The sequence below is a fragment of the Halictus rubicundus genome, unplaced genomic scaffold (assembly GCF_050948215.1).
Source record: "Halictus rubicundus isolate RS-2024b unplaced genomic scaffold, iyHalRubi1_principal scaffold0282, whole genome shotgun sequence".
Taxonomy (NCBI): domain Eukaryota; kingdom Metazoa; phylum Arthropoda; class Insecta; order Hymenoptera; family Halictidae; genus Halictus; species Halictus rubicundus.
Window position 1 is genome coordinate 318,569 of NW_027488823.1, and position 14,917 is coordinate 333,485.

At 20.0% G+C, this 14,917-nt stretch overlaps 1 protein-coding gene and 4 pseudogenes across 2 annotated transcripts in view; 1 reads left to right on the top strand and 4 right to left on the bottom strand.

Annotated features, from left to right (window-relative positions):
• The window catches only part of LOC143364116 (cytochrome b-like), a 168,546-nt pseudogene extending 165,921 nt beyond the window's left edge, over positions 1–2,625 (bottom strand). The window contains exon 1 of the transcript XR_013083997.1: positions 1,790–2,625. The product of XR_013083997.1 is annotated as a cytochrome b-like (transcript). The remainder of the gene's footprint in view (positions 1–1,789) is intronic.
• Positions 2,626–4,828: 2,203 nt separating this feature from the next.
• Positions 4,829–6,588, top strand: LOC143364117 (NADH-ubiquinone oxidoreductase chain 5-like). Its single transcript, XM_076804619.1, is given in 2 exon segments — positions 4,829–4,833; positions 4,875–6,588. Coding segments are annotated over 2 exon segments (1,263 nt in total). The 3' UTR covers positions 6,133–6,588.
• A 770-nt stretch (positions 6,589–7,358) lies between these two features.
• On the bottom strand, positions 7,359–8,036 carry LOC143364120 (cytochrome c oxidase subunit 3 pseudogene; annotated as a pseudogene).
• A 1,084-nt stretch (positions 8,037–9,120) lies between these two features.
• LOC143364118 (cytochrome c oxidase subunit 2-like) lies at positions 9,121–9,836 on the bottom strand (annotated as a pseudogene).
• A 56-nt stretch (positions 9,837–9,892) lies between these two features.
• On the bottom strand, positions 9,893–11,394 carry LOC143364119 (cytochrome c oxidase subunit 1 pseudogene; annotated as a pseudogene).
• Positions 11,395–14,917: the final 3,523 nt, after the last annotated feature.

Sequence of the window (14,917 nt, forward strand, 5' to 3'; positions counted from 1 at the left end):
AACTTATTCACCAGTGGTAAAAATGTCATCGGTACGATTACTGTCCGCAATAGCTGCAGAAATGGATTTAGAAATTCATCATATGGATGTGATAACCGCATATTTAAATAGCGAATTACATGAGACGGTATATATGGAAATACCAACTCAATTAGAACACGTACTAGCTAAAATAACAAATGGTAAGCCAGTTGGAAACAAACAAGAGAAGATCAATGATAAAAATATGTTGAAAACGGCTGAGAATTGGCTAAAATCAATGAATAACGGAGGCGACAAAGTTTGTCTATTGAATAAAGCACTATATGGACTAAAACAGTCTGGTGTACAGTGGTACAAAACTCTACAACGAGAGCTAATTGAAGCAGGCTTAGAAGACAACTCTTACGACAAGTGCTTGTTCAGTAGACGAGATGGCGATGACATATTGTTGTTGGCAATATACGTCGATGATATTTTAATCGCATCGAATAGAAATGACTGGACAACGAGTGTGAAGCAACACTTAATTGGCAAATTTGCCATGAAAGACCTCGGAATGGCAAGCAAGTGCCTGGGGATAGAGTTCAAACAAGATTTAATCAAACATGAAGTACGTTTGACACAAGAAAAATATGTGTATCAACTTCTGGAGAAGTTTGGCATGTCGGAGTGTAAAGCTGTATCCACCCCGATGGAAATAAATTACAGTTTGCCACGTATAGCCGAAAACAATGGCAAAGATGATCGTTTTCCATACCAGCGATTAATCGGATGCCTTCTTTACCTTGCAGTATCTACGAGGCCAGACATTTCATTTGCCGTCAACTATCTAAGCCAATTCAATACGTGTTACCAGGAAATACATTGGAAAGCAGCCAAGAGGATCCTACGATACTTGAAGGGTACGACAAAGTACGGTATCGTGTACAGGAAATCCAGGAAAAATATGATCGGTATGGTGGATGCTGACTGGGGAGGCAACCCCATAGACCGACGATCCATCACCGGATACGTATTCATATTGGCTAACGCACCAATATGTTGGGAAACGAAGAGACAACGAACGGTGGCATTATCAAGCACTGAAGCCGAGTACATGGCAATGTCGGAGGCTGCGAGAGAAATCATGTACTTACGAGGATTGCTCAAAGAAATAGGATTTAATAATGAGCGCACCATAATCCAAAATGACAGTCAAAGTGCCCAAAAGTCAATCTACTGCCAGGTAATACAGCCAAGATCCAAACATATTGACATTAGGTATCACTTCGTCAGAGATGCTGTAAAAAATGGGCAAATCCAGTTCGAATACACACCAACAGATCAGATGCCAGCTGATGTGCTCACAAAAGGTCTCAGCGGGCCCAAACACAGAAATTGTTTAATTGGAATGGGTATGAGTGTATATAATTAATTATGTTGTTCTATACATGTTTTTCCTGTTCCAGAGATATAACTTTGAGGGGAGGTGTTAGGAAATAGCAAATACAAAGTAATATCCGTAACAGGAAACTGCATTACCAACCTGGTTACAAAGGATCTAATTACTAATTACCGTAACGATCAGCAGATGGATGGATGGCGTGTAAATAGACGCGCTCTTTTTCACTTTTATGATTATTACTTCTGTGTCCTTCCGCGGAGCTGTAAACAGCTTGTCTGTCGTGTGCTATCGTTGCAAAACTATTACGAGTTTGTTTAAATATACGTCTTATAGTCAATTGGCATTGTTCGCGAGTGCGTCAAATCATTTAATTACCCCTGCCACTATAATAAATAAAAATAAAATTAATATATATCCAAGTACATCTTTAATAAGAAAATAAGGTGAAAAATAAATTAAGTAAAATTTATTTCTTGATCCCATAGGGTTATTTGATCCTGAATTATGTAAGAAGAAAAGATGGATAATTACTAAAAATAAAATTATAAATGGAAGAATAAAATGAATGGTATAGAATCGGTTTAATGTGGCATTATTGATAGAAAATCCCCCTCAAATTCATTCAACTAATATTTTTCCAATAAAAGGTAAGGCTGATAATAAGTTAGTAATAACTGTAGCTCCTCAAAAAGATATTTGTCCTCATGGTAAAACATAACCTAAGAATGCTGTTGCTATTGATATAATTAAAATAATTACTCCAATTAATCAAACATTAACTAATTTAAAAGAGTGATAATAAATTCCTCGAGCAATATGAAGAAATATAGTAAAAAAAAAGAAAGATGCCCCATTTATATGGATAAGACGGATTCATCATCCGAATTTAACATTTTTTATAATATGAATTGTTCTATGAAAAGCAAGATTAATATTAGGGCAATAATGTATAGATAAAAATAGACCTGAAATAATTTGAATAATTAAAAATAATCCTAAAATTGATCCAAAATTTCATCATATATTAATATTTATGGGGGATGGTAATTTATTTAAAGAATAATTGAAAATTGATAAAATTTTATTATTTTTTAATAGTTTAGAAAATTTCATTAATTAATAATTTTTCGTAAGGGTTTATATTTTGATAAACAAATTTTTATTGAGAATAGTAAAGTAATTAATAAATAAAAAATTATTAAGAAGGTAATTTTATAAAGTGGGTATGTATAAGTTTTATAAATAAATAATGAATTAGAAGTTTTAAATTTAATATTAATCGAATAATTAAAAAAATAATAAAAAAATATAACAAAAATTAATATAATTATTATAAATCAAATAAAGTTTAGGTTAGATTTAAATGATTTATTATAATAATTGTTAATTAATCTTGTAAAATAAAGGAATATAATTATATTTCCTCTAATTATTGAAATAAAAATTATAAAACAATATAATGATTTTTGAGTAATTAAATAATTTAAAATTAAATAAATTAAAGTGAATAAAATTAAGCTTATTATGAAATTTAGTGGAGAAATATTTTTATTATATATAATAATAATAATTATATATATATTAATATAAAGTATAAATTTAATAAAAAATTCATAAGAACTGTTCATTGAATTCAAGAAATAGTTTAAATAGAATATTAATTTTGGGGATTAAAGATATTATGATTAATTTTCTTGAAGTTTAAGCTAAAGAAAAAATTTTCATATTTAATTTACAAAATTAATATTTTATTTTAAATTATTTAGCTAAATTGATTTATTTAAATAATTATTATTTAGTAATAGTATTCTTAATTTTATTAATAATTTTTATATTTATAGAGAATTTTTTAATTTTTTTAATTGGATTGGAATATATATTAATATTTTATTTATTTATAACTTTAATTTTTTCTGACAGTTTAAATAATGATTGAATATTTATATATATATTAATTATAGGAGTTTGTGAGAGAGTTATTGGAATTTCTTTAATAGTTAGAATTGTCCATAGGTATGGTTCACAAAGAATAAAAATTTTAAATTTAAAATGATAGTAGAAATTTTAATTATTACTTATTTATATTTAATATTATTTAAAAATAAATTTATAAAAATAAGTTTATTAAAAAATTTTATTAGATGTGTATTAATATTTTTAACAGTAAAAATTTTTTTTAAATATAATTTTATTGTAAATTTTTCTATAATAAGTAGATTATTTAGATTAAATAATTATTCATTTATATTAATTATACTAAGTTTATGAATTTTTGGTATTATTTTTTTATTTTTAATAGATAAGAATATTTTATTATGTATAAAAATACATTTAGTTTTATTAATTATTTTAATAATATTTTTTATAAGAATTCAATTATTATTATTTTATTTTATATTTGAAGTAAGGTTAATTTTAATTTTTTTTATAATTATTAAATGGGGGTTAGGGGAAAAACGTTTGGAAGCTGCTTATTTTATAATATTTTATACTATATTTTTTTCTTTACCTTTTTTAATTTTTTTATTTTTAATTATAAATGAATTAATATTAGATTTAATAATAATAGTAGAATTAAAAAAAATTAAAATAAGAAGTTATTTTTTTATATTTATAATAGGAACTTTTTTAGTAAAGATTCCTATATATATATTTCATGGGTGACTATTAAAGGCTCATGTTGAAGCCCCTGTCTATAGATCAATAATTTTAGCTTCAATTTTATTAAAATTAGGAACTTATGGTTTATTACAAATAGTAATTATATTTTATTATTTATTTATAAATATAAAATTTTATGTAATAATAATTAGTTTATTAGGTAGAGTTATTTTGAGGGGGGTATGCTTACGTCAATTAGATATAAAAATTTTAGTTCCTTATTCATCAGTTGTTCATATAGGAATTTTAATTAGGAGAATGTTAACATTTTTTAAAATTAGAGTAATTGGGAGATATATTATTATAATTGCTCATGGATTATGTTCTTCTGGACTATTTTTTTTAGTAAATATTTGTTATCAAGAAACTAATAGACGTTTAATATTAATTAATAAGGGTTTAATAAATTATATACCTAAAATAAGAATAATATGATTTTTATTATGTTCTTCAAATATATCTGCTCCAGTGTCATTAAATTTAGTGGGAGAAATTATATTATTAGTAGGGTTAATAATATGGATAGAGTATTTAATAATTGTTATAATTTTTTTTGTTTTTTTAGATTTATTTATTCATTATATTTATTTTGTTATGTCCAACATGGGGAATTAAATTATTATTTAAAAATTAAAAGAAGTAAAATAATTAATTATATTGTATTAATTTTACATTGATTACCTTTAAATATTATATTTTTGGATTTAATTTTTTTTTAATTTAAATAGTTTAAGAAAAAAATTTTGAATTGTGATTTCAAAGATGTATAATAACTTTAAATTATTTATGAATTAATACTTTATGGGGTAATTATATTTTTTTTAGGGATATTTTTTATTTTAATAAGTATATATATATATATATATATATATATATATATATATATATATAATATAATAATAATTTTAGAGTGAACAATTTTTATATTAAGTAGAATAAAATTTAATTATATAATTTATTTAGATTATATAGGTTTAATATATATAGGGGTTGTTTTAATTATTTCTTTTTTTATTATATTTTATAGAATAAATTATATAAATGGGGATATATATATTAATCGATTTAAATATCTATTATTATTATTTATTTTTTCAATATGTTTAATAATTTTAAGTCCAAGGATTTTAAGAATTTTATTAGGATGAGATGGGTTAGGTTTAATTTCTTATTGTTTAGTAATTTATTATCAAAATAAGAATTCTTATAATTCAGGAATATTAACTATTCTTTGTAATCGATTAGGAGATGTTGGATTATTAATATTAATTAGGATATCATCATTTTTAGGTTCTTGAAATTTAATATTATATAGAATAAGATTAATTATAATAATTTTAATATTAATTTTAATAATTACAAAAAGTGCTCAATTACCTTTTTCGGCTTGGTTACCAGCTGCTATAACTGCTCCTACTCCTATTTCTTCTTTAGTTCATTCTTCTACTTTGGTTACTGCTGGTATTTATTTAATAATTCGGTATAATAAATTTATTTTAATTGAAGTGAAAAGATATATTATTATTATTTCTAGTTTAACAATGTTTATGGCTGGGTTAATAGCAAATTATGAATATAATTTAAAAAAAGTAATTGCTCTTTCAACTTTAAGACAATTAGGGTTTATAATAAGAATTTTAGGATTAGGTATAGTAAATTTAGGATTTTATCATTTATTAATTCATGCTTTTTTTAAGTCTTTAATATTTATATGTGTTGGGGGGTATATTCATACATCTTTAGGAAGACAAGATTTACGTAAATTTAAAGGTGTAATAAGAATAACTCCTTTAAAGAGTATTGTATTTATTTTTTCTTTTATGAATTTAAGTGGTTTTCCATTTATTTCTGGATTTTATTCAAAAGATTTAATTTTAGAATTTATAATAGTAAGAAGATTAAATAAATTAATAATTTATATTTTAATGATTTCAACAGTTTTAACAATTAATTATAGAGTTCGAATTATAAAATTATTTTTTGAAATATATTTAGGGATTTATAGATATCAATATGTAGGAGATGGGAAATTTATAATTTTTTGTAAATTTTTTATAATATTATTAGTAATTTTTTTTTGGATATTTTTATTTAAGATTAATTAATTATTTTATTTGTATAATTACAGAAAATGATAAATTAGTTTTATTAATAATATATATTCTTAGATGAATAGTAACCTTTAGATTTCATTTTAGATGTAAGAAGTTAATAAATTTTAGTTATTTAAATTTCATCATGAGAATATTTTATTCAATTTTTTTTTATAAAATAATTTATTTAAATTTTTTAAAATTTATATTAACATATGAGAAATTCAATGAGAAATGAATAGATAAAATTTTAGGTGTAAATATAAAAAAAATATTTTATTTACAGAAGGTGTATCCATTGATGAATAGATGATTATATTCAATTCATATAATAAAGTTGATAAAATTTTATAGAGTGTTATTAATTTTTATTTTATTTATTTATAATTATTTAAATAGCTTAATAAAAAGTTTAATATTGAAAATATTAAGATAATTAAAAATTTTTAAATAAATTTATAAACTTAATAGTTAATTTTATATTGAAATTATAATATTTTTTTTAAATTATATAAATTTAGAAATATTTATGATTAAATCATATTAAAAGAATTAGAAGTTCTAAATTTATATTTCTTTAATTGGAGATATTAATCTCAAAAAAATTATTAACAATAATTTACCTAAATTTTGGTTTCAATTAAAAGATATAAATAATTTAATTTTAAAAAGCAAATTTAATGTTATATATAATATTAACTAATATCCTGTTTATATAAGAAAAATAAATTTCTTTTTTTTAAGTCGAAATTAAATGTAAAAATTACTATATATAAATTAATGAATTCATTTAAATAAGTTGCAAGTTCATTCAATTCATAATCTAACAATTAAAATTAAAAGAAAAGTGAAAAAAGTATAAATAGATAAAATTGAAAGATTATTAAGTAATTTTAAAATTGGTAAAATTAGAATAATTTCTACATCAAAAATAAGAAACATTAGAGTTATAATATAAAAATTAATTGAAAATGGTAATCGTGCTCTAGTAATTGGGTCAAATCCACATTCAAATGGTGTAATTTTTTCTCGATCTTTATTTATAATTATTGAAAAAAAAAAATTAATTAAAATAATTAAAGAGATAATGATAAATATAAAGATAAAAAATATGAAGATATTAAAAATTATATATATTATTTAATTAAATCTTTTAATTGGAAATTAAATGTAATTATTTATACTATATATATATATATATATATATATATATATATATATATATATATATATATATATATTTAATATATTCATCAATAAATTAGGATATAAAGAATAAGTCAAATAATATCAACAAAATGTCAATATCATGTAGCTGCTTCAAAATGAAAATGATGAATTTTAGAAAAGTGGTTTAAATATATTCGAATTAATCTTGTTCTTAAAAAAATGATACCTAATAATACATGGAGACCATGAAATCCTGTAGATATAAAAAAAATTGATCCAAAAATTCCATCGTTAAAAGTAAAAGGAGCTTCCATATACTCAATTATTTGGATAGAGGAAAAATATATACCTAGTAGAATTGTAAAAATTAATGGTGTTATAGATTTTTTTTTATTTTTAATTAATAAATTATGTCTTCATGTAATAGTAAATCCTGAAGAAATTAAAATAATTGAATTTAAAAGGGGGATATCATAAGGGTTAAATATAATAATATTTTTAGGTGGTCATATTATACCAATTTCAATTCTTGGTGAGATTGCTGAATGAAGATAAGTTCAAAAAAAAGAAATAAAAAAAAATAATTCTGAAATAATAAATAAAATTATTCCAAATTTTAATAATTTTAAAACACTTAATGTATGACATCCTTGTATTGTTCTTTCTCGAATAATATCCCGTCATCATTGGTATAGAATTAAAAATAGAATTAATAAATTAAATATAATAATATTGAAGTTAGAAGAATTAAATCAATAAATAGTTCTTAATAACAAATTTAAAATTCTTCATGAAGTTATTAAAGGTCAGGGTCTTAAAGTTACTATATGAAATGGATGGTGATGAGATATTTTCATTTAATTAGATTCATTAAAATATAATAAAGTTAAAATAGAAAATACATAAGATTGAATAATAGAAACTGAAATTTCTAAAATTATTAATAAATTTTGGATAAAAAAAAGAATTAATATATAAGGTATATTTTCTAAAGTTGTTCCTAATAAGGATAAAAGTAAATGTCCTGCTAATATATTGGCAGATAGTCGAATTGCAAGAGTTCATGGTCGAATAAAATTTCTAATAGATTCAATTAAAATTATAAAAATTATTAATGGTCCTGGTGTGTTTATGGGTAGAAGATGAATGAATATTTTATTAGTGTTATTCAATCATCCAAATAATATAAATCTTATTCATAATCTTAGGGATAAAGAAAGATTAATAGATAAATGTCTTGACGGAGTAAAAATATAAGGCATTAAACTTAATAAATTTAATTTTAAAAATATAATTATAATAGTTAAAAAAATAATTAAGTTTGATGAAAATTTTTTTTTTGTTAAATTAAAAAATTCTTGAAAAATTTTTTTGTAGAAATTTAATCAAAAGATATTAATTCGTGAAGGTAGTAATCAATAAGGTCAATTTATTAATATTAAAGGAAAAAATAAAATTAACCAATTTAAAGATAAAAATTTATTTGTAGAAGGGTCAAAAATTGAAAATAAATTAGTTAACATTTAAAATTTAATAGTTTTTTTTATTAATTTAAAATTATTTAAATTAGTATAAGTAGTTGGTGAAAATGAAAAAGGAGAAAAATATAAAATTGAAATATATATATATATAATTATAAGTATAAAAAAGAAAAGTAAAAGTCAATATATAGGTCTTATTTGAGGGATAAAAGAATAAAATCATTAGAAGTAGACGATTAACTACTATATTTTGGTTTAAGAGACCATTTCTTTCTTTCAGACATCTAATGAAAGAGTATTATTATAATAATTTTAAAATGACAATTTAATGTTATAAAAATTTAACTAATTCTTTAATTATTTTTATTAATTCAATTAATAAAATTAAAATAATTTGTTCTTTCAATAACAATAGGTATAAATCTATGATATGCACCACAAATTTCAGAACATTGTCCAAAAAATATTCCAGGTCGTAAAGAAATTAAAGATATTTGATTAATTCGACCTGGTGAGGCATCTATTTTAATTCCTATAGTTGGGATAGTTCATGAGTGAATTACATCTATAGAAGATACTAGTAATCGAATAGGAATTTTATAAGGAATAACTGCTCGATTATCAACATCTAATAAACGAAATTGATTAATGTTTTCAATTGATTTGATTATATATGAGTCAAACATAAAATTAGAAAATTCAGGATATTCATAACTTCAATATCATTGATGACCAATTGATTTAATAGTAAAATATGTAGGGTTTCATAATTCATCAATAAAATAAAGAGTTTTAAGAGAAGGGATTGAAATAATTAAAAGTATAATTATAGGAGTAATAGTTCATAAGATTTCAATATTGTGATTTTTTAATAAATTTAAATTTAAATATTTATTATTTAAAATAAAAATCATTATATATATAGTAGAAATAGTAATTATTGTTAGGATAATTATTGTAAAATTATAAAAATAAAATAAATTATCAGCAAATGGAGAGTTAGGATCTTGGAAAGAATATATATTTCATGTAGCTATATTTATTATATAAATAAATTTTAATAAAAATTATTAATTTTATTTATGAGACTTAAATTCATTACACTATTCTGCCATATTAAAATTTAAAAATAATAATAGGAAGTTCATTATATGAATGTCTATAAGGGGGGTAATTTTGTAATCACTCTAAAGATGATTGAAAATATTTAAATATAATTAAACGTTTTATAATTAATCTTTCTAAAATAATAAAGATTAATAAAATTATTCTATTAAAAGCAATTAATGAACCAATTGATGAAATTAAATTTCAACAATAGTAAGCATCTGGGTAATCTGAATATCGTCGAGGTATTCCTATTAATCCTAAGAAGTGTTGTGGGAAAAAAGTTATGTTTACTCCAAGAAATATTATAATAAATTGAATATTTAATAGTTTTTTATTTAGTGTAAGTCCAGTGAATAGGGGGTATCAATGAATTAATCTTGCAATAATTGCAAATACTGCACCTATAGATAAAACATAGTGGAAATGACCAATTACATAATATGTATCATGAAGTATAATATCAATAGAAGAATTTGATAATATAATTCCAGTTAATCCTCCTAATGTAAATAAGAAGATAAATCCTAAAGATCATATAATTGATGGGTTTATTTTAATTTTTGACCCACAATAAGTAGCAATTCATCTAAATACTTTAATTCCTGTTGGTACAGCAATAATTATAGTGGCAGATGTAAAATATGCTCGTGTATCAACATCTAATCCTACAGTAAATATATGATGAGCTCATACAATAAATCCTAAAAATCCAATTCCTAATATAGCATAAATTATTCCTAAATTTCCGAAAATTTCTTTTTTTCCTCTTTCATTAAAAATAATATGTGAAATTAATCCAAAGCCGGGGAGAATTAAAATATAAACTTCAGGATGACCAAAAAATCAGAATAAATGTTGGTAAAGAATAGGGTCTCCTCCTCCAGAAGGGTCAAAAAAAGATGTATTTAAATTTCGGTCTGTTAATAGTATAGTAATAGCACCTGCTAAAACAGGGAGAGAAAGAAGAAGTAAAATAGCAGTAATTTTAACTGATCAAGGAAATAAGGGGATTTGATTTATATTAAGTGAAATATTTTTTATTAATATAATTGAAACAATAAAATTAATAGCACCTATAATAGAAGAAATACCTGCGATATGTAAAGAAAAGATAGTAAAATCAACAGAAAAAGATGAGTGATATATAATTGAAGATAGGGGGGGGGTAAATAGTTCAACCTGTTCCTGATCCTGTAGATAAAGTTCTTCTTATTATAAGTATAAATAATGAAGGAATTAATAATCAAAATCTTATATTATTTATACGTGGGAATGCTATATCAGGAGCTCCAATTATTAGTGGTACTAATCAATCTCCAAATCCCCCAATTATAAATGGTATAACTATAAAAAAAATTATAATAAAAGCATGTGAAGTTACAATAGTGTTATAAATTTGATCATTATTAATTCATCTTCCAGGTGTTCTTAATTCTATACGAATAATTATACTTAAAGATGCTCCGATTATTCCTGATCATATAGCAAAGATAAAATAAAGTATTCCAATATTTTTATGGTTAGTTGAATAAAATCATTTTTGATAATAAATTTTATTTAGAAATATTATGCCTGATAAAAGGAGTAAACTGTAAATTTATTTATGAAAATAAATTTTCTAATATTAAATTAAGATTTAAATAATTAAGTTAAATATATATTTATATAAAACTTTGAAGGTTTTAAGTTTTATTAACTTAAAATCTTTATTTATATAGTTTATAAAAAATATTAAATTGCAAATTTAAAGAAATTAAAAAATTATAAATTTAGTTTATAAATGAAAAGGTAAAAATTAAGGTAAATGTTAAAAATGAAAAATATATAATAAATATAATATTAAAATTAGAATAATCAAATAAATTAATTTTATGTCTAATTTTAGAATTTGTTAAAAAAAAATTGTTATTATTAAAATTTAAATAATTAAAGGTTATTAGTAATCTAGAAAAGATAATTAATATAGATAATATAATTATATAATTATTTGATAATATAAGATCAATTAAATTTCATTTAATAATAAATGGTAAAAATGGTGGAAGTTGGGAGTATTTGAATATTATTAAATTATAAAATATTTTATTTTTATAATTTAATCTTAAATTTAAAGAGTTTTTGTAGTAAAGATTTAATTTTTTAAGTATAAGTAAGATTATAAGAGTTGAAGTTATATAAATGGTTATATAAATGATTATAATATTAAAATTTAAATAAGAAAAGATTAATAATAAAGGAATATTATATATGGATGAGTAATTTATTAAAAGAGTAAAGGATGAGGTATTTATTGAAAAAATTACTGGGGGTAGTATAAAGAAAATTAATATAAATAAAATAATAAAATTAAATTTAATAAAATTTAAAAATATAAAAATAGGGATACATTTAATAATTGTTAGTAATAAAATTAATGAATTAAAATTAATTTTTTTTATTAAAAAATTTATTCATCTATTTAAGGGGTATAATCCTAATTTTAATCATAAGCTAAATAACAAAATAAAATTAATATATAAATTAAATGTTTTATTTAAAAATCTATAAATAATTAAAATAGAAGTTATTGAAGAAATTATAAAATATATAATTCTATAAATTTTTAAAGAATTAATATTTAAATAAATAGTGTATAATATAGAGGAAATTTCTAAAAATATTCATATAAAGAATAAATTAGGAATAAGTAAGGAGAGAATTATTAAACTTAATAAATTTAAATAAATAATAAAGTTTATTAATAATTAATTTATATTTAGTTTTAATTTTAAAAATTAATTATATTAAAAATTTTAATTATAAATTATAAATTTAAATATATTCAAGTGTTTTAAGCATATAAAATTTTGAATTTTGCGGAATTAATTAATTTAATGAATATAAATATATTTATATAATAATAAATAAATAAATAAAATTTATTAATAAAAATTTAGTAAAAGTGATTTTTTAACACATTTTTATTACATCAAAATAATCCTTTATTCAGGCATTTTACTTATATAAAAGATTTTTCTATATTTAGGGTATGAACCTAAAAGCTTAAATTTAGCTTATTTATATAAGTTTATAATAATTATTATATAGAGAAAATTAAAGAGAAATTCTTATAGAAAATAATTTTTATTTAAATTTTAGGGAAAATTTATACAAAAATTGAATTTTAAAGAATTATTATGGAGAAAACAAATTAAAGAAGAATTTTTATAGAAAATAATTTTTATTCAAATTTCAGAGGAAAATTTATACAAAAATTGAATTTTAAAGAATTATTATGGAGATAATAAATTAAAGAGAAATTCTTATAGAAAATAATTTTTATTTAAATTTCAGAGGAAAATTTATACAAAAATTGAATTTTAAAGAATTATTATGGAGAAAATAAATTAAAGAGAAATTTTTATAGGAAATAATTTTTATTTAAATTTCAGAGGAAAATTTATACAAAAATTGAATTTTAAATAATTATTATGGAGAAAATAAATTAAAGAAGAATTCTTATAGAAAATAATTTTTATTCAAATTTCAGAGGAAAATTTATACAAAAATTGAATTTTAAAGAATTATTATGGAGGTAATAAATTAAAGAGAAATTCTTATAGAAAATAATTTTTATTTAAATTTCAGGGGAAAATTTATACAAAAATTGAATTTTAAAGAATTATTATGGAGAAAACAAATGAAAGAAGAATTCTTATAGAAAATAATTTTTATTCAAATTTCAGAGGAAAATTTATACAAAAATTGAATTTTAAAGAATTATTATGGAGAAAATAAATTAAAGAAGAATTCTTATAGAAAATAATTTTTATTTAAATTTCAGAGGAAAATTTATACAAAAATTGAATTTTAAAGAATTAATATGGAGATAATAAATTAAAGAGAAATTCTTATAGAAAATAATTTTTATTTAAATTTCAGGGGAAAATTTATATAAAAATTGAATTTTAAAGAATTATTATGGAGAAAATAAATTAAAGAAGAATTCTTATAGAAAATAATTTTTATTTAAATTTCAGGGGAAAATTTATACAAAAATTGAATTTCAAAGAATTAATATGGAGATAATAAATTAAAGAGAAATTCTTATAGAAAATAATTTTTATTTAAATTTCACGGGAAAACTTATATAAAAATTGAATTTTAAAGAATTATTAGGTAAAAAATAAATTAAAGAAGAATTTTTATAGAAAATAATTTTTATTTAAATTTCAGGGGAAAATTTATACAAAAATTGAATTTTAAAGAATTATTATGGAGGTAATAAATTAAAGAGAAATTCTTATAGAAAATAATTTTTATTTAAATTTCAGGGGAAAATTTATACAAAAATTGAATTTTAAAGAATTATTATGGAGAAAACAAATTAAAGAGAAATTCTTATAGAAAATAATTTTTATTTAAATTTTAGGGGAAAATTTATACAAAAATTGAATTTTAAAGAATTATTATGGAGAAAATAAATTAAAGAAGAATTCTTATAGAAAATAATTTTTATTTAAATTTCAGGGGAAAATTTATATAAAAATTGAATTTTAAAGAATTATTATGGAGAAAACAAATTAAAGAGAAATTCTTATAGAAAATAATTTTTATTTAAATTTTAGGGGAAAATTTATACAAAAATTGAATTTTAAAGAATTATTATGGAGAAAATAAATTAAAGAAGAATTCTTATAGAAAATAATTTTTATTTAAATTTCAGAGGAAAATTTATACAAAAATTGAATTTTAAAGAATTAATATGGAGATAATAAATTAAAGAGAAATTCTTATAGAAAATAATTTTTATTTAAATTTCAGGGGAAAATTTATATAAAAATTGAATTTTAAAGAATTATTATGGAGAAAATAAATTAAAGAAGAATTCTTATAGAAAATAATTTTTATTTAAATTTCAGGGGAAAATTTATACAAAAATTGAATTTCAAAGAATTAATATGGAGATAATAAATTAAAGAGAAATTCTTATAGAAAATAATTTTTATTTAAATTTCAGGGGAAAATTTATATAAAAATTGAATTTTAAAGAATTA